Source organism: Taurulus bubalis (assembly GCF_910589615.1).
Source record: "Taurulus bubalis genome assembly, chromosome: 11".
Lineage (NCBI taxonomy): Eukaryota > Metazoa > Chordata > Actinopteri > Perciformes > Cottidae > Taurulus > Taurulus bubalis.
This window is the reverse complement of record NC_136599.1, coordinates 24,775,971-24,795,029: the sequence shown is the minus strand read 5'-3', so window position 1 is coordinate 24,795,029 and position 19,059 is coordinate 24,775,971. Positions and strand designations below refer to the sequence as shown.

Below are 19,059 nucleotides of genomic sequence, written 5' to 3'. Positions count from 1 at the left end.
CAAGTCACCTCAGATTTACTGTTTTCATGACGACCTACGTACCGAGGGGAAAATACTGTCAATCACACACAGAGTAAAAAAACATCATGTTGAAGTGAAATAAGTTACACAAATGGAAAATGGGGAGGGGAAATAAATAGTGAAGTGGCAGTAAAACCTCCTAATTCCTCAATTCCTTTGGGCATTATTCATTATCATTATCCATGTGTGCATGTATCATCCAATAAGTCAGGCCTGGTCTTTCGTACGTTATAAGATCTGTTTTCATTGAGTTAGTACAGATTACGGGACTGCCGTTAGGGGTTTTGTCTGCATGGAGTTCATTTTACTTTGTGGTTTCCTGAAGGACGGATCCGTTCAACGAGCTAGTTCTCCTGCCAAATTGTCCCGGGTGATACATAGAAAAATTGGATACAAATCTGTTCACAATAGCAGGACGTCACCATGACGGTATTCGTGTACCGCATCCCCAACTAAATAAAATCAACGTTTTTTTTTTTTAAACTACAGGAAGCATCTAGAAATTGCGGTAAAAGCACAAGTGGTGATGTGAAGCTTAACCCCCCCACCCCAAATCCTGGGAAACTGTTTACACAGGACAACAAGTCAAAGAGTAAGACTCGGTAGAATGATTGAAATAAAAGCAGAAAGAAAACATGGCTCTGACACGATAAAGCTGCTCAGGCCTCCACGGTGCTCTGCCTTTATCGGTTTGTCCTTCCTCTAAGACTTTGACAAATCGTGGAGGAAAAACCCCACAGCTGTTGACATTTAAGTCCTAATTTTTCCCTTCTTCCCTCGTCATCTAGCTCGCCGACAGCAGACGACTACGTGGAGCAGGAAACCTGCAGGACTGTTGAGTGCAGTTTGTCAGGAAGACCCTCAAGTCCACGAGACACGCAGGAAAAATAACGAAGGATCGCTTCTCATATTGCGTCTCCGTTTAGTTTGAACGCAACATGGGAATCCTTACGAGAGGTGTGTCACTTTACTGGGTGTCGCTTCACTGCAGCTCCCGGACACGGGACAGGAAACACGGCGCAGTATCGGTGATCCTGTTAAGACAATCTCTCCCTTCGCTAAAAACCAGTCTGTCAAAATGACAGCAAAATCACGGCGTGTGCCACAATGTTCCTTTGTCCTCCCCCGTCTCGAGAAGAACGAGGGGGGACATTTCTACGGGAGACGGAACCGTCGCCCCCATCGTCGTCCGTCACTTCGAGGTTAAAGGGTGAATTCCATCCCGTCCTTTGGGTCATAGGTCTGTGACTTTGTTTTCTACAGCGGCGGCGATCTGTTGGAGCCTGTAACCGAGCTGCATCTTCTGGGCGGTGGCGTCCTCCTCCAGGGCCGTGATGATCTGACAGAAGATGGAAACCATTAAGTTCGCCGATTTAGATATTTATGCAATCTTGTGCAATTACCTCAATAGGGTTATCCTTTTATAAATCAAAGTGAAAGGCTGAAAGCATTTGAGCGACTTATAGCTTACATTTAATTTAACCAGAGTATTGGTCCCAACAGGCCAAGAAACACAAAGTTCAAGGGTTACTACCATAGACTGCAAAGTGGCCTTGTCATGGTGACGTCACCCTTTGGTTTCTGGACTGCAGTTATGAAGCCTCTTGTTGGGCCATTTTGCCGTCGACATTTTATTTGCAGCCATTGAGCAGAAGTTACCATGTTTGGAATGCGGATGAGTGACGTAGAGACGCCGTATACGTCTTTGGTAGGAGCAGCGAGCCACGGCATGACGTACTGTGTTTGTTTGTATGCATTATACTCACTTGATCGTAGTATTTGTTGATGTACTTGTACAGCTCGTGTAAAGCCACGAGACTGTTGACCTCGGCGGCGTAATTCTGTTTTGTGAGAGGAAAAAACAGAGGAAACGTCAGGCTGTTAAAAGACTGCATCGGTTGCCATTCATATTTCATTTCAAACTCCACATCTAGTTTGTCAGGGCGCCCATCCAGATGGAAACTTCCAGGACCTGAAATGATTCATGTGTTCGACGTTTAGCCTTTCACTCATGCAAAGCGGGAACAAACAAAGAGCGGGAAACGTACGCGAGAGAGTTCGGCCAGAGCCGAGTTCATCTCCTGGTCACTGGCGGAGATGGTCTGACGGATGTCTGCGTAGTACCTGCAGAGAGAGAGAGAGACTTTGACTTTTACAAAACCTTTATTTGCTCAGTTTAAAACACAGTTCTTATGACAACATAGTCATTCCTGATTTACACAAATGGAAACTTAAACGTTAAGACCCCCCCAGACACACAACATAATGCATTTTTCATAGCACCATTTCTGGATAAAATCATCCAAACTGTTCATGCTCTTCAAAAACCTAAAATCTACCCAGACTCTGGCCTTGACCAGAGACCTGAAGACAGGGAGTGCTTCCTGTCCCGTCCTGCCCGCCACCCTGCGCTTCCTGCTGCTGTACATCGCCAGCTTGGCCTCCCCCAGCGCCATGTTCAGGAGCTGCCACTTGGAGGCCTCCAGCTTCCGATGGTGGAACCCTAAAATAGAAGACCAGGCTTCCCTGTTGCCTGAGTACGGCCTCCACACAGTGTCTGTTCTCCCGGTCAGTTTGTCTTTGTTTAAAAGTTTCACACACGGTGCGTTCACAGACTCCCCCGTGGCAGTACAGAAGTCCACTCGCTGACTGTCCGCCCCGCTCAGCAGAGTTCCTGGGACCCCACTGAGCTCCGGAAAGGGGTCTGCGGGGTCCGGTGCCTCCTCACCTCCGTCATACTCCTGCAGCAGCTTTTTTTGCCTGGGAGCTCTCAGCGTCCCCCCTGCACTTCCTCTTAAACCGCCTTTAAGCCCCTCTTCCTCTGCCTCCATGTCAGCCTCACTTCCTGACAACACGCCGTCTTCCTCACCTTCCTCTTCCTCACCACCCTCTGCTTGTTCATCTGCCTCTTGTTGGCCTCCCCCTGTCCCCCAGCAGCCGCCTGCCCGTCCTGCTGCCCCCCCCACCCCCATCTGCCCCCCCTCCCCTATCTGACCCACCTGCCGGCCCACATTCGCCTGGAGCCCGCATGGCTCACCCTGATCCCTCTCCTCTTCCAACAAACCCTTTCACGTGACTGTCGTTATTGTGATAAAACAATGATAACAGCAGCTTTAAATATGAACAGGAAACAAGTGTTGCTGTACGGATGAGCTGTTCATTAAACACATGTCCTGTGTAGAGGTCAATATTTCTTTATTTTTAAATGCATTTCTCTCAAAAGCAGATAGGAGACAATTTGAGGGTGTCTTACAGAGACAGGCGCTAAAGCATAGCGTATTGATATACAGGTATATTTAGACAGATCCATCAATACATGTATGAACCTGAAAATGAGCACAATGTCTCCTTTAACTTAAAGAAAAAACGTATGCAAGTAAAGCCGAGCTGAAAAGCTTTGTTTCACTCCATTTGCTCATCCGTTAACCCCATGCTGCAGTTCGGTAACTTTAAACCACTGGAGATCAGAAAACATAAGTCTTACATTTATTGTTAAGTCCCTTTAAACTGAGCCAGCAATCATCAGCCGGTGAAATCGTAATGTAAAGCTGGATGAATCTATAGCATGTCAGTGAGGGGGGAAATGTTAAGAGAAAGAGTACAGAACACGGTTTTCTGAAGCTTTATCCTGTTTTTAATTTAAATAAGACTAGTAAGGCTTATTAAAACAGGCATATTTGTCAGATAACAATCTTGGCCGAGCTTGAATGCATCTCCAGTGGACTCTGGAGGGTCTGAAGCGCAGCAGACAGGAGCAAGTGTAGCATCATTCAATACAGTCTACTCCCAGACCATGCATGCATGGAAGCCTCGCGGGCCGGGTCTACCCTCTGTCTGGCCCGGACAGATTGTCCATGTTTTTTTTATGCCTGGGGTCAGCGGGGCGACCGGCTGCCATATTCTTACCTCTCCACCATCTGCTTGTAGCGCGGGATGTCTCTGGCGTACAGCAACTTGTTGATGGGGGAGTCCTGTGTGAGGAAGACGAATGCATGAACACGCGTCCTGGATTCGTTTATTTGACGGCAGATCCACAGCGGAAAAGAATCAGACATTTTATGGACCATTAAAGGTGCCTCTAAATGATGAGCTCACCCGTCCCAGCTTGTGGTCGGCGATGGTGCAGGAGTCCATGAAGGTCTGGGCGATGACGGACAGCACGGCATCCACGTGGTCCGAGGTCTGCACGTCGAAGATGAACTGAGGGTTCTTCAGGATGTTGATCCAGAACCGCAGAGGCAAGCTGTAACAGTGATGCACTGGTTATGATGTTCACTAACAAAGCATATTGATATGTAATAGGTAGGCTTTTGTTCAAATGACAGACAGTTGGCGGTGCTTTCACACCTTAACAACATGTTAGAAGTATTTATATTTTCTGACCAAATGAACCAAACTACGAGTGTGAAAGGAACCTACATATATTGACATCAGCAGTGGACCACACACACACACATACTATATGTCTCATTTTGCATGCTATGTCATGATGTAACACATTGAACTCTATTAAGTTAAGAGGTTACGTGTAAGTGAAGATGCATGTGTTTGGGATGTAGTGATCCTGGACCGGATAAATGAGACTTTATACCATGTTGTTAAACCTGCTGAAGGTAATAAATCAAGAGAGAAGTGGAGTCATTGTCTCATAGACTTATAAACAATAGATTCACTCAAGCGGAGGAGTCACCTCCTGCTGGTCAGTAGAGAGAATACATTGACTTCACTCGGCAGAACCGGAGGTTGTCGGCCGGTTTCAACAACAGAATTTCCCTGCTGGTGCTCAATAAAGGAGTATCTTAAATAAGAGTTCATGAGTTTTGGTGATATTTGTAGGAACCACCATAGATATATCTGTTATTATAAGTGATTAAAAGTACTAGTAAAGCTCTGGCAGTTCAAATCTTTGCAACCGGTCATAGTAAAAGCATGCGTGCCGATAACTTGTGACACCCAAACCTTTTGGTGAGCCGCCTGCTGACCGGTTTACCTGTTGGTCTTCCAGATGTGGATGGTCTCGGGGTCCACGATGTTGTGCCGAAGAGCCTGCTCGTCCAGCAGGTCGAAAAAGTATTTGACCGCCAGCGGCACGGGGCGGCTGGTGCTGAGAATCGCCGTGAACAGGTCGTCCACGAACTTCTGCAGCGTGCCCTGAGACGGAGGAGCAGAGAGGAGCGGATCTGTTCACAGGTCTGCACTCGCAGCGGTCTCCCCCAGCTTCTCTGCCGGGTGTTTGTTTTAATGCGTTACACCCGCTGGGGTCATCTGGTTTACCTTCATGGAGAGCAGCCGCGTGAGGTAGATCTCGGGGATGGCCTTGGCCCGCTCGCCGCCCCGCTCCCTCACGCTGCCCCTCCGGTGCTTGGGCAGCTCCGACTCCTCGCCGGCCTTCACCAGATGCCAGAGCCTCACTCCTCCCTCCTCCCCGTCGTCCAACATGGGGGTCTCTGTTGAGGGGGGACAGCGCTGGTTCAGAACAGAGTCTAAAGGTCTGGTCTGGTTCCTGCCCCGCTCGCACGGTCACCCTCGTCCCAAGCCCCACAAACGTGTACAAAATAATAAGTTATTTAAAGGATTATCTATACTTTTATTACGATACCATTTTTTTTTCCATCCTACTCTCTTGCCACCCGAAGACGGACAGACGGTCGAACACACACACACACACACACACACACACACACACACACAGTTTCTCACTCTTTCACTCTTCAGTCTAAACCTGAATGTTATTCTCCTCAGTTGGTTTTTGTCCGTCTTACTTTATAACTTGATAACTAACCCAGCATAGAGGAAAGAGGACTGGACATAAGCGGTTTCACCAGGTGGAACCTTCAGTGTTTTCAAACAGTGTGAAATCAAGGTTCGTATTTTTAAGTCTCAGCATTAAAAGAATGTATTCAATGCTGTTTGCCTTTTTTTCTCTCTGCTGCTTTTACAACTAACTGACTCTTCAGGTCTCTTCATCCTACCCAATGCAACAGAACAACTGTGGTCGAACAGCGCCCCCTCCTGGCTGTACACGCTCTGTTCGGCTAACACGAGACCGCACTGGCTCGGATACTGGCTTGTACACGGGTGACTCAGTCAAAGTTTCACTGCATTGTTGTCACGTGACTGTTGTTCTCAGGTGAATCAATCATAGCTTCCCTATTGCTTTTCACAGAATCTGCTTTCTTCAAACGAGATTTTAAATTGTGACATGTAGAATTAAATGTTTTTGATGAAATATGAACATTCTAAGTTTAGTTTCGGCTGAGTTTTCTGATGGAAACGTTCGCTATGCATGATGTATTCAAGGCTCGTCGGAAAGATTCAAACCTAATGACTGACAGTTTGGCGATTGTTTAAAGAAAACATGCTTTCCTCCCCAAACAGGTTTTGAGGTTCAGAGGTTAAATATCATTATATTATATTGAACATAATTATATATTGAACCAACTTTATTCAAAGTCAACACCATCTCAGTGATCGATACAACTGTTCAACTGTAGCTCAGGGGGATGGCGGGGTCGTCCCGTAACCACAAGGTAGCCGGCTCGATCCCCATTCCCCCCATGTCTCGTGTCCCTGAACCCCTAGCTGCTCCCCGGGCCCCTCTCAGGGCAGCCCACTGCTCCTTAACCAAGGATGGGTCAAATGCAGAGAAGAATTTCCTAAGGGGATTAATAAAGGATTATTTATTTTCTTCTTTATGAAAGAATACAAAGTGCATTCGGCCAAATCTGCAGTCGCCATATTGAATAAAAGCTGTTTAAATGCTACTTGGCTGTGTGAATAAGTCTGAACTTTATTTGGCAATATTGCATGATTGGTTTTCCTTGAACCTGGAGGTTGTGTATTGTGGGAAGAGGCCCAAATGGATGTTTGCATGCACATTTTTAAGACGGTCTCTGTCTCGTCATCTTCCCGTCTCTTGTGAAGTGATGTAAAGTCAGATCACCAGGTAAGAATAACAAGAAATATCAGCGGAGCTTCATTCTGCGATCGATCAACCCATCTATTGTAGAGGGATGAAGTCAAACCTCGCTGAACTTTATAACTACTCGTATCTGAGTACGGCACACTCACTCTCTCCGGGCATGTAGTCGTGGCTGTCGTGGAGGTGGTTCTTGGTGTTCCTGGGGACGAGGGCCACCGTCGCTCCGTCGGGAACCTGCGTCATGACAGCGGTCACACACTTGCTGCCTCAGACGGTGTGTATTTCAGTGTGTGTGTGTGAGTGTGTGCGAGACTCGCGCTCACCTTGTAGTGTTGCAGTGTATTGAGCCGCTTCCACAAGCCTTGCACTACCGATGTCAGATCCTCATCCGACAAGATCAGGTGACCTGCGACACCTGAACGCCACTCTGGGACACAAAAAGGAATGTTTACGTGACCACCTGCTTTTTCAAGAATACTAAAAATAGAACCAACCCACTGGTAGTTTTGTGATGGCGTGCTCCGCCTCACCAACAGGCTGAGGGAACAGGAAGCGTGGTGTTGTGAAAGGAAGTGGACTCACCGAGGTGTAACGAGTCAATGTGTGGCCTCTGGGAGAAGGAGGTTCCCTTCCAGGTCTGCTCCAGGAGTTTCTCCTTCACTTGGGTGATGGTGTCACAGTCCAGCACTTTGGCCGGCACCGTCGGCGTGGCGACGCCTCCGCCGGCGGCTACAGCTGGCATCACCACATTTAGGGTCTGGACAGATGCGGATCAGGGTTAGTGTATCGAAAATACTGCCATGCAGAATCTAGTGTTGGGACATGGGTGCAGTCGTCCATAGTGGTTTGAGTAAAACATATCTTAATTCAACAAATCATGTCATTCATATTTGAATATGGTAAAGGCAAAAAAGATTGAGTCGTAACAATACGTAAAAAGTAATGTTTAATTGAATTTAATACAAGAGTAATTCAAAATAAAGTATGTCCTTGAACATTCACATTATCTAGCACAAAGTAGGCTATAATATTTAACATTTCCAATTTGTTTGGAATAAACTAAATAACTTTTACAGCTGGTGTCAATAGGACCTGGACCCTATTTTCCCATGTTTTTGTGTAATCTCGTTCCTATTGGTCCAGTATTGAGGGAGAGTGCAACGTCCAATGAAATCCGTCAATGTGCGTCCACTAAAAGTGCTCCATGTGGCCGCTGACATACTCAAATTGTTATTCTCAGTGTCTGGAAACTTTACGGAAAGAACCCGACAGAGAAACAAAACATGTTTCTTTACCTTGTAGCTTGATCTCGTCTTTTTGTTATTGTGTCTAACGAAGTCTCGCTCAAGGACAAGTCTCGTTCTAAAGTCTCGTTCTGAATTCTCACGTCACATCCATATTGTGAAAATCAGCTAAATATTGAAGTTGAAACTCTTCTTGAGACTTCTCTTGATCGAGACTTGGTTAAGCAAAGCAAAGAAAAGGTTTAGACACCAACAACATGGAGACACATCCAGGTTGGACAGAACAGATCTCCTTGTGTCCTTACCAAGACTCTGACGTTGTTACCTTACTAACCCGGCCTGTGCAATTCCCGCCACATGGTGTCTGTGCATGTTCTCACCAGCGTGCGGTACTCCACGTCCTCCCGCAGCAGCCGGTTGTCGTTCAGCGTGTACTTGGCTTTCCCCGTGACGGCGTCCACAGGTCCCTTGTCCACCTGGTGCTTTATGGCTCTGAACAGCATGTAGAACGACTCCCCTGCCGACTCCTGGACGAGCGTGAAAGACGGAAGGTCAACGCTGTGCTACCGCTACAGAACTCTATCAGGAGGCGTTCAGTGACCCAGTCCTTCGGTTTAGCACACGCTGCTGAATGCACTCGCTTCAATGGGGAGTTTCTGTGAGGCATGTTTTAAATGTGAAGTGTTGCTGACTGAACAGATGTGTCAAATGTTACTGATTACTGTCTGCTACGTTGCTCATTCTGGTCACATGACATCTATTGCTTCTGTCCATCCGGGGAGAGGGATCCTCCTCTGTTGCTCTCCCTCAGGTTTCTTCCCTTTTTTTCCCTGTGAAAGGGTTTTTACTATCTTTATTGGGGGAGTTTTTCCTGATCCGATGTGAGGTCCCGGGACAGGATGTTATGTTACAGATTGTAAAGCCCTCTGAGGCAAACTTGTATTTGTGATGTTGGGCTATACAAAATAAACTGAATTTAATTGAATTGATTGTTGTGGACAACTTGCAGCAATAAAGTTATGATTTAGTAGGAAATAGAAACAGTAAAATAGTTGTTGTATTTTCTCAAATGTATGTTGTTTTTTTTCCTGACTAAATTAATACTTTTACTACAATCTTTATTCACTGATCTCTGGCCAGGACCTACCCTCAGAAAGGTAAACAGACAGATGGACATCCAGTTCGTCAGAAGCTTCTCAACCACCGATTCCGTTCTGGAAAAGGTCAAAAAGGTCAAAAAGAAAGCACATGAGTTATGGATGAATGTGCTGAAGGCACCTCGGTGATCTCCCCGCCTGGCCTCGGCCTCACCTCCGGAGCATCAGCTTGGGGTTCTTGGCCACATACTGTTCCACGAGGTCGTTGAGCAGCGTCTTCAGGATGTCCGTGAAGTACTCCAGTTTACCGTGCAGGGCTACGGTCAGCAGGGAGGCCACGTAGGCCCGGTCCCGCGGGGAGAACGTCCGCTGGACCTCCAGAGTGTGAATGAACTGGGGAGACGACGGGGATAAGAAGATGTGGAGATAAACGTCTAGTCTGTGTTACAGGTTCTATCTGTTCTACTGGCCCTCATTCTGACAAAAAGGAGGGGCATATTGATGTGAAGACCTTTCCCTGATAACAAACTGCTCTTATTTCATAACCGGCTCCAATTGAGGAAATAAAACCCATCGCGACCGCGCTGTCTGACCTTGGTCAGGAAGAGTTTGCTGTTGAGCAGGTTGGATAGCTGAACCAGTCCTTGCTCAACGGTCTGCCTTCGACTCTCGGGGACGTCCAGATCTCGTCTCAGCGGCGACTCCTGGTGGCCGGGGAAGAAAATGCGCTCAGCGTACGCCCGGTAATCCAGGATGGGGATCCCTGAACCCACCAAATCACTGGACACGTCCATCATCTCTGTCATCAGGTCTGAAGGAGGGGGGGGGGGGGGGGGGGGGGGGGCAGTAAGGGCTTCAGTTCGTGCATCGTTTCAAATGTCGGGTGTGCTGATGTTATTTTCTAAAAGTGAAGAGAGGGTTGTACCTGTGAACTCCTTCTTACAGCGGTCTCTCACACTGGTCTCCAGGTTCTCCAGCTGGATCTGCACCTTCTTGTAGTCCCTCATGGCCTGTTTGCTCTTCCTCCTGACACACAACAAGGATGCAGACAACATTTAGGTCAAGAGTTACAGCACTGTGGTGTTAGAAGAAGGCAGTGGCGGGCCGTAGATTTGGTAGCTACGCCTGCTGCTGTTAAACAGCTGATCGCGGCGCGATTTACATTTAAACTTTGTGATTCTGTTTAGGCCAGCAGAGAAGGCTTAGCAGGCCCTGACGGCCCACCACTGGAAGAAGGAGAAGAAGGTAGAACAAAGAAGAAAGGAGGTAAAAGGTAGAAAGAGAAGGAAGAAGAAGTCAGAATTAAAGTGTGCCACATAATAGTTTTACCTCAGCACAGTGACAAACACACACACACACACACACAAGAAGAAGACATAAAGTCTACACACGTAGCTTGATCACTTCTCATGTAGTATTTAATCAGAGTGATTGACTTGTGAGTCTTGGATAAAGGTAAATTATAACACTATCATGATGTGTTCACATGCAATCTTGTGAATGTAGTTTTTGGCTAGAAACTTGAATAAATCCAGTTGTTTAAAGGGGATGTCACTTTGACCTCACAACAGTAGCTCTAAGCTTCTTCAAAGCATTGAATTGTGCGTTTCAATGCAAATAATCACTGCACTTGACAATAGGAAAGTAAAACAATTACATTTAGAATTTGTGATGGTTTACATTGACTTCCAGATGTGTTTTTTTTCAGGACAGGGTGGAAAAACAATTATGGAACCTTGCTGTCAATTATAATTCTTAGAAAAAGAATTGCCAACAAATGTTCATCGGCAGGACAGATTTTGATCAAATCAGATACCGGCCAATAAAACCTAAAGAATAGCCTGTATGACATATTCCAGCTGGTGTACATGGCATCCCGTTGAGACGCTTACCTGTATATGAGGACTATGATGAGCACAATGAGAGCCACTATGGAGGCTCCCACCCCGACTCCCACCTGAGCCTCCAGAGGAAACGTGGACTGGGCCTGGCTGTCGTACTGCACTCTGCCCAGAGAGAAGTTCAGGTTCCCCATTTTCACCTGGAAAACACAGTTAGACGTTTTTACACAGTGAACAAGAAAAAAAAAAAAGAGGCCAAGAGGAACAAGTTTGAATGAAAAACATTGGTATGAAACCGTTTAGCGCTGCTGTTCCTCTCAGATCCTTATTCTCCACCCAGAGTCCTGGGCTGTGGCGAATCCACTCAGAACGCCGACATTTCAAATTCAAAATCAGTGTTGCACTGCTTCTTTTTCTGCATGTATTTCATTCAGATGAAGATCAGGCTACACTTAAATCATTAGTAACTACCAGTGGTGGCTGTGTTGTTTCCAACTCTAACTTCGGAGCCTTGTAAAGTCCAAAAGTCTTTTTTTTTTTTTAAATAAGATGAAATGTAATAATGTCCAAAAGCCACGACATGTTCTTAATCTAATGAAATAGTATGCTACAATCCGCATTTGTGGCATTTAGCTTTTCAAAAACATTTTTACTGCACTCCTGCTTGCAGAAGAATAAATTACATTTATACATCTTTTTTTCACATTTCTTGAAGTAGACATTCAAAGCTTTATTTCCCATATTTAACCAGAAGCTTCAAATGTAAAAGAAACAAACATTGGGTCCAGCACTGCCAGAGTCCCAGCGGTCAACTTGGAGTCCAGGTTCAGGCAGCATTTCCTCACCGTGAACTCGGGCAGACCGTCCACGCCGTCCTGCTTGCTGCCGGTGGTGACTGAGGGCTGCTGGGCCGGCGGCTCGCAGTACAGGTGGTTGTGGGTCAGGGTCTTCACGGAGCACGGCCCCGCCCCGATGCGAGCCTCCACTTCATGCTTGTAGATGGCTAGATCCAGGTTCTCTCCCTGCAGCGGTGAGATGTCAAATGAGTGAAACTACAACATTTACCACGTATGTGTTGATGATGATGACAGCAATTTCCCCACTGCAGGATTAATAAAGGATTATCTTAATGTATCTTATTTTATTACTGTTGCAGTTATTGGTGCCCACCTCGACGGAGATGATGCTGCCGGGCTTGTGGTGGTACGGTTTGCTGGGGTCGTTCTGGTTCAGCAGGTAGAGCTGTGGGTTGGGCTCATAGCTGAAGGCCTCGGTCCCCACCGTGCTGAAGTCAAAATGGAGGCTGTCCAGCAGGAAGTGAACTTTGACCCTTGCCCTCCTGGCCTCTGTACCCACTGCCGGAGTCGGACACAGGATGAGGGTGGAGCCGTTCACTGTGCAGCGAGCCTCGTACTGGAGGGGAAGAGCAATATATTTTTAGAAATATATACATATATCTTTTTTTTATATTTATCAAAATATGATATATATATATCTTTTTGTTGTTGTTGAAATATATATATTTAAAAAAAAATATATATAATATTTGTAGGAATATAAATATATATATTTCAACAAAAGAAAAAATAAATATATATATATTTTTTTTTTTTTAAATATATATTTTTAGAAATATATATATTCCAGTTCATCCTTTGTTTATTTTGACATTTTTAACTACAGATTTTTTATACATAAATTGTACATTTGAAAATCTCCATTTATGAAAAAAAAATCGTGATCATAATCACAACCATTCTGAATTGTATTTATGACTATGGTCATTAAAACCTTAAAGAAGCACACAGAAGGACTCGTACCTGTTTGACGTGGCACAGCGTGCCCTCGGGGCAGTCCGCCACCGGGACGATCCTCCTCCATCTCTTCAGGGGACCCCGGCGACCTTGTCCTCTGGTCGGGCTCCCTTCACTGCTCCCTCGGGTGCTCCTCCTCCTCCTGGGAGGGAGCGTGTCGGGGGGACTGAGGGTCACCCTCATTTTTGGCTCCTGGACCACATCCAGGTTCTGCCCGGAGACCCTGATGATTCGGCCTCCGCTGCAGGGGAAAGTGGTGGAAAAGAAGAAAAAGATTTCATGTTCATGATCTCCAGATGACGATCAGGACAGATAATTTACTTCTTTGATTTCTGCTTAAGGTAAGACTTTAAAGTGTCCAGGCCACAAGCTTAGGATAAAATATTGTGACACCATAGATATCTATATCGTGTACGTGGTCAAGATGGCTTTATTGAGCCTGATAAGCACCTGAAGAAGCTTTTGGACGGAGCAGCCATTGAGATGTTGGGGTTGGGGGTGTAATGGTACACCGGGCCCTGTAGGTGGCGCTCTGTGCCCCCGAACCGCACGGTGATGCCATGCTCTCCTGTTCTGTTGCTGCCTCTGGTCAGACAGCTGATCTGATCCTCCTGGATGCCGAGCCTGAACAGAGGCACATGTTTTTTTAGATTTATTTGTACATTTAATCACAAAGAGAAAGTTTACTTTTCTTAATGTTAATGTTAAAAACTCTAAATGGTCCCAATTCAAAGTCGATTAGAGACACTCACACGACGCACGGCACTCCTCCGATCAGGACCCCGACCTCACCCGGGTGTCCGGTCCTCAGTCTCCGGCCTCTGATGGTGAGAGAGGAGCCCCCCGCCTTGGGCCCTCTTTGTGGGAAGATGCCGCTCAGTACGGGATCCTGGTGATGGGGAGGAGGAGATATAATGCAAAACATGCACGAGAGAGAGAAAAAGAAAAAGTACGATCGATAATCCGATACTAAGCCGGTGATTTATCGGGAGGATAAAAGAGACATGGGGCATTCTGGGAAAACGGCAAAAGGTCGCCTCACTGCCTGCTTAGTACAGCAATTCATTTGCTTGTCACTTGGGCTAATCAATGAAGTCAGACCTGCAGTCCTTGTACTGTGACGGTAACGAGGAGACGTGCTGCTGTGTGTAGAGGTTCACTTACATTTCACACGGCAGTTCCAAGTGAGGTCTAATTAACGGAAGCCATGTGGGAGCCGTTGTTTCCTGAAGGGGAGGCGGCTCAATTTTGAGATTTTGGGCTATTTGGCTTCTACAGGACGTTTGTTTTTCAGACTAGTGGAAAAGAAAACGTCCAAAATACACATTTAGGTGGAGGGATGCTCCCAAAATCTCGGTTCTAAACAGGAACCGGTTCCAAATGAGTGAAATACTCTAAAGATCCAGAGTTACCGGTTCTGCTGTCGATAGTTTAGAACAGTGTTTTTCAACCTTTTTTGAGCCGCGGCACATTTTCGACAATAAAAAAATCCACACCAACAATCCAAAAGGTTACAGAATGTCACATTGTAGCATAACAAGCACATATGGCTAGGTAATTAGTGCGCTACCTACTGGCATGGAAGAGTACTCAATGTTTCCCTTGGTTTACAGCTCTAGGGGGGAGCGACTGACAGACAGACGGACATACTACATCGTGGTACTTCAGTGCTACAAAGTAATACTTCACAGTACTAGAGACTCCATCTGTGCTTTTATAAATAATAGAATAAAGAACATTGCAATCACTTTCAATTAAACCAGCTGTGCTCTCAAGAAGAAAAGCTCCCAAAACAAGTTTGACAGTCGAACATGAACTAAAGTCCCCTGATTTCCAGTTTTCTCTCTCCTGTGCACGCAAACTTGACTTTTGAGGCGTTTACCTGGAAGCTGAAGGTCTGAGCGGACAGTCCGAGCCCGCCCCCCCTCACTTTGACCGAGGCCTGGCCGCTCTTCTCCCCTCCGCTGCTTGTGGTCTCACACACTATCCTGCGGGATCAAGACGTACGGTTGTCACGACAACTACAAATGCCACATCACCGCTGTGATCGTTTTATTAGACATTCTTGCAAGAGTGTCGTAATGAGCAGATGAAATCTTGGGTTCAGGCCAAAGTCACAGTGACCTTTTGACCTTTTTTTTTCCTTAGTGCCAAGTGGACGTTGGTGCTACATTTGAGGGAATTCTGCTCAAGGGCGTTTCCCAGAGACGTTACTACAATGGGAAGGACGTGAGGTCACAGTGACCTTGACATTTGACCTCCAAATTGGTTCGTCCTTGAGAAAAACGGCCACTCGCCTCGAGGAGACTTCGTATCGGCTGTGGATGACGCTGCAGGGGACCCCGGCCACCGTGACCGAGTTCTGGATGTCTTCTGCTCTCTGGCCGAGGTTGGACCCCGAAATAGTCAGGACCGTCCCTCCCTCCACGGGACCGGACACCGGGTCCAGCTGAAACACAAGAGGACCAGATGTTTGAAGAACTAGAGTGAATAAATCTGATGATCTCTTTTCTCAGTCTGATCAAAAGGTTTTGCCAGTTTTGGTTAATGTTTGTAGTTTCTTTCATTTTTTGTAACTCTGTGATCACAGGTGTTTGTAGTTGTTCTAAATAGGACAAAACGTTTTACTCACGGCCGATTAGCTCTAATTACAATACATTTCTAGCTAAGACAAATACATAACATTGTTGATATATAACTTGCTGTAACATACAATGTGTCACCCGGAAGCAAACATGAATATTTCTTGTCCGATTTAGAACATGAGGGAGTGCAATTTAGCCTCTTGTGGCTGACATTAGTATTACAACAACACAAACTTAATGATGCAGACCATGTACAGAGCTAAAGCAAAGTCACTGCCAGACTGTGTACAAAGGTTGTTTTCAATACATGAGTGCAAATATGATTTGAGAGATATTTGTAAGTTTATTGTCCAAAAAGCTAAAAAAGGGATTAAAAGTTCAATTATGGAACAATGCTAAAATGAATGGAAGAATGGTCAACTAATTTTTGGTTTTCAAAAAACAATTTTTGAGGATTACAAGTCTGAATGAAATGTATGTATATATATATATATTTTTTCTTAAATTTTTTTTCCTTTATATATCGAATTAATTATCTGATTTAATTGATAATAATTTAGGATAGGAATATATACGCATGATGCTTCTACCTATACGTTTTCAGTCTTTCTGTTTTGTATATTACATTGTGGCTTTACTTATTGTAATGATTGACTGAATAAAACACACAAACAAACAAATCAAAAACAGTTTGGATCAGAACCAGAACGTAGATCGTGTACATTTCTCCCCCCAGCGGCTCGGTGCTCTAAAGAAAGGACGAACAGCTCTTACGAAGTGAATGACGGGAGCCGGACAGGTGTGTTTCACCTCCTCGGCGCAGGAGTCCCGGTACACGCAGCGGGAGCCGGCGGCGCCGCCGCACCACACGCAGCCGTACTTTGGGTCGGCGGTGCGACACCGGCTGCAGTCCGACCGCCCCACTGAGCAGTTGAACAGAGTCACTGAAATGAAAAGGGAGACGGGGTGAAAGGTCGGCGATGAAGAGGCGTCATCGACATCATGCGTCGTACACGGCAACGGCGTTAAAAACACGCACCATACAGATCCTCGGCGCTGTCGATGAGGAAGTAGTTCTTCCTCCTCACGTTGATCGAGGCCGGGTATTCCTCCATCGGGGCGGAGTAGGCGTACTGAAACCAGAACCAGCAGACATACCTGTGATGTGGTACAGGTCGTCTGGCCACGAGACGGGGTTCATACACATTCTGACCAATGCTTTTCCATGACTTTTCACCAAATGTCCATGACAAACATTTTGTGAAATCTCGGTGTAAACATGAAAAAGTGAGAAAATGTAGTTTTTAAACTAATAATGAGAATACAAAGCATACAGTAAACCTTAAATGACTCAAATGAATGAGACGATAGTTTGATTAAAAGAATAAACATGTATATACAGTAGATGCCTGTATGTATGCCTGTTTATATTTGGAGTGTCTTTCTTTTAAAAGCATATTAATTATTTCAAACTCAGCGTAAATGAACGTCATGAACACATGAATATAACACATTTACATGACTTCTCCAAAACCTTTGGGATTTAATTTTTTTGAAGGACTTTTCCAGGCCTGAAAATATGACTTTTCCAGGTTTTCCATGACCGTAAGAACCCTGACGAGAGCTCATGGAACACTCGGAGACACAGGCGAACATGATTTGGGGTTATTGGTGCGTGTTATTGGTGCTCGTTGATTTAAAAAGGGATTTACAGCTCGTGGTGCAACGGATCATAAAAACAAACTCATGATTCTGATCACATCACGGATCAGTCACAGATCGGAAAAGAAAAAAAGAACAGAATATAACTTTAACAGATCCAGATCCCTTTGTTGTTTGATTACAGCAGCTGGCTTACAAGGATCCAGGCTGTTTGTTTTTTATTTGTCACCATTCCAAGAATAATTTCAACGCTCTGAAGTCAGAAAGCCATCAAACATTCTAAATATTATACTTTTACTTTGATCTATACATTTTTAGTGTTTTTACAAACAAGGATACGGACAATAATAAGGAAATAAAAGTTTATATTTTTATGGATTAAAACAAATCTTGTCATTAGTAGTTTTAATGATGAATATTAGAGTTTAAACAGCTGATAATTAATCAATAACATCTATTTATGTTATGAAAACATCTTGTTCAAACAACTGGATTTAATCAAGTTTCTCACCAAAACTACATTTTCCGAGATGACATTTGAACACATCATGATAACGTTATAATTTACCTTCATCAATAATCCTAATTTAACTGAATTGAACCTTTGTTCGTTAGCCGTTAGCGGTGCTGCTAACGTTACTAGCTCTCCTGTCAGCACACTAATGTTTACAAAGCAACATTATCAGAGATCAGAGACTAGAAAAACATAAACGCTGAGGTCCTGATCTCATATTTGACTGAATATTGGTGGATAATAATAGTCAGTAAAACTTTATTTCTCCCTGTGATGGTTGACGTTAAACTGAGGGGGTCAGTACGGATCACGGATCGACAGTGTTCCTTACACCACTAATTACAGTCATTATGGAAAATACAGGATGGGCGGGCTTTACTCCATCACATAGGGACAGACAAATGAAGTGTCAATCAAACAGTTTAAAAAGGAAAATTATTGTTTTGCTGCTTCCCAACGGTGACTCAACCTATGTTTAGACCGCTCATGAAAGACGTTTGATGAATCAAATAAATAGAAGAAGATCTGGATGAGCAGCGTGGGAACAATAGACAGAAACTTAATTTAATCACATTTTAAAATTAGGATTTTTTTTGAAAACTTGACCCATCAAAGAATTTATTGCACTTTGTGATTTAAAAGGCCTTTTTTCACAATCAGCTCATTACTATCAATTAGGCATGTGAACATTTCAAGTTATGATTTGTTCTTTCAAAATATGCTTAGACCTCTTAAAAAGTGACTTAGACCTCCACAATCAACTTACTTGTTGTTTTTTTTAATCACCGATGAAAACCTATATTGTCACTTACCTATGAATTCTGTAATATTCCACTAGAGGTTGAACAGTTACAGAAGACTTACATTTCTGTTTCGCCCTCATTTTTCTCACTTTGATTTAGGAAGGCGTGATTTAGAATACTATGGCATTGACGATAAACGTGATATTTAGAAATGAAAAACTGATATCATGTCAATATTGCACAAGAGAAATCATTATATAGGATTTAAAAAAAATACTGGATGTACATAGTCATTTATTTTCCTTAAAAGACAAAAAACACAATAAAAAGGTTACAATATTCGCCTGAGAACAACTGACATTGTGTGACAGCCCTACTGAGATTGTTGATTAATCAGTCATGTCATTTAATGTTGTGTAGATGTGTAAGAAGTGAAACCAAGTTCCAGAGACGTGTTCTGACCTGGTGGGGTCGGCAGGTGATGGAGAAGGCCGATGGTCGAGTGGCGTCCGGCTCCACAGAGGCGTCCACCACCACGGACCGGTTCTCAACGTCCAGCACGCACTCGTAGTCCAGGTTCTCGTCCTAAAAGGTGCAGACCGCATAGCTTCAGGTG

At 44.7% G+C, this 19,059-nt stretch overlaps 1 protein-coding gene across 1 annotated transcript in view; it reads right to left on the bottom strand.

The window, feature by feature from the left end:
- Positions 1-584: 584 nt before the first annotated feature.
- Positions 585-19,059, bottom strand: part of plxnb1a (plexin b1a) — a 67,592-nt gene continuing 49,117 nt past the window's right edge. Inside the window, exons 13-38 of the mRNA XM_079226553.1 lie at positions 18,906-19,028; positions 16,564-16,657; positions 16,299-16,468; positions 15,237-15,388; positions 14,822-14,927; positions 13,692-13,828; positions 13,390-13,563; positions 12,946-13,180; positions 12,296-12,538; positions 11,971-12,147; positions 11,177-11,325; positions 10,210-10,310; positions 9,878-10,095; positions 9,499-9,677; positions 9,335-9,401; positions 8,568-8,714; positions 7,526-7,700; positions 7,267-7,370; positions 7,093-7,177; positions 5,296-5,468; positions 5,012-5,172; positions 4,117-4,264; positions 3,928-3,992; positions 2,070-2,145; positions 1,788-1,862; positions 585-1,360 (exon numbers count right to left, since the gene is read on the bottom strand). Of these exons, the coding sequence (XP_079082679.1) occupies positions 1,256-1,360; positions 1,788-1,862; positions 2,070-2,145; positions 3,928-3,992; positions 4,117-4,264; positions 5,012-5,172; positions 5,296-5,468; positions 7,093-7,177; positions 7,267-7,370; positions 7,526-7,700; positions 8,568-8,714; positions 9,335-9,401; positions 9,499-9,677; positions 9,878-10,095; positions 10,210-10,310; positions 11,177-11,325; positions 11,971-12,147; positions 12,296-12,538; positions 12,946-13,180; positions 13,390-13,563; positions 13,692-13,828; positions 14,822-14,927; positions 15,237-15,388; positions 16,299-16,468; positions 16,564-16,657; positions 18,906-19,028 (3,639 nt within the window). The 3' untranslated portion in view covers positions 585-1,255. The remainder of the gene's footprint in view (positions 1,361-1,787; positions 1,863-2,069; positions 2,146-3,927; positions 3,993-4,116; positions 4,265-5,011; positions 5,173-5,295; positions 5,469-7,092; positions 7,178-7,266; positions 7,371-7,525; positions 7,701-8,567; positions 8,715-9,334; positions 9,402-9,498; positions 9,678-9,877; positions 10,096-10,209; positions 10,311-11,176; positions 11,326-11,970; positions 12,148-12,295; positions 12,539-12,945; positions 13,181-13,389; positions 13,564-13,691; positions 13,829-14,821; positions 14,928-15,236; positions 15,389-16,298; positions 16,469-16,563; positions 16,658-18,905; positions 19,029-19,059) is intronic.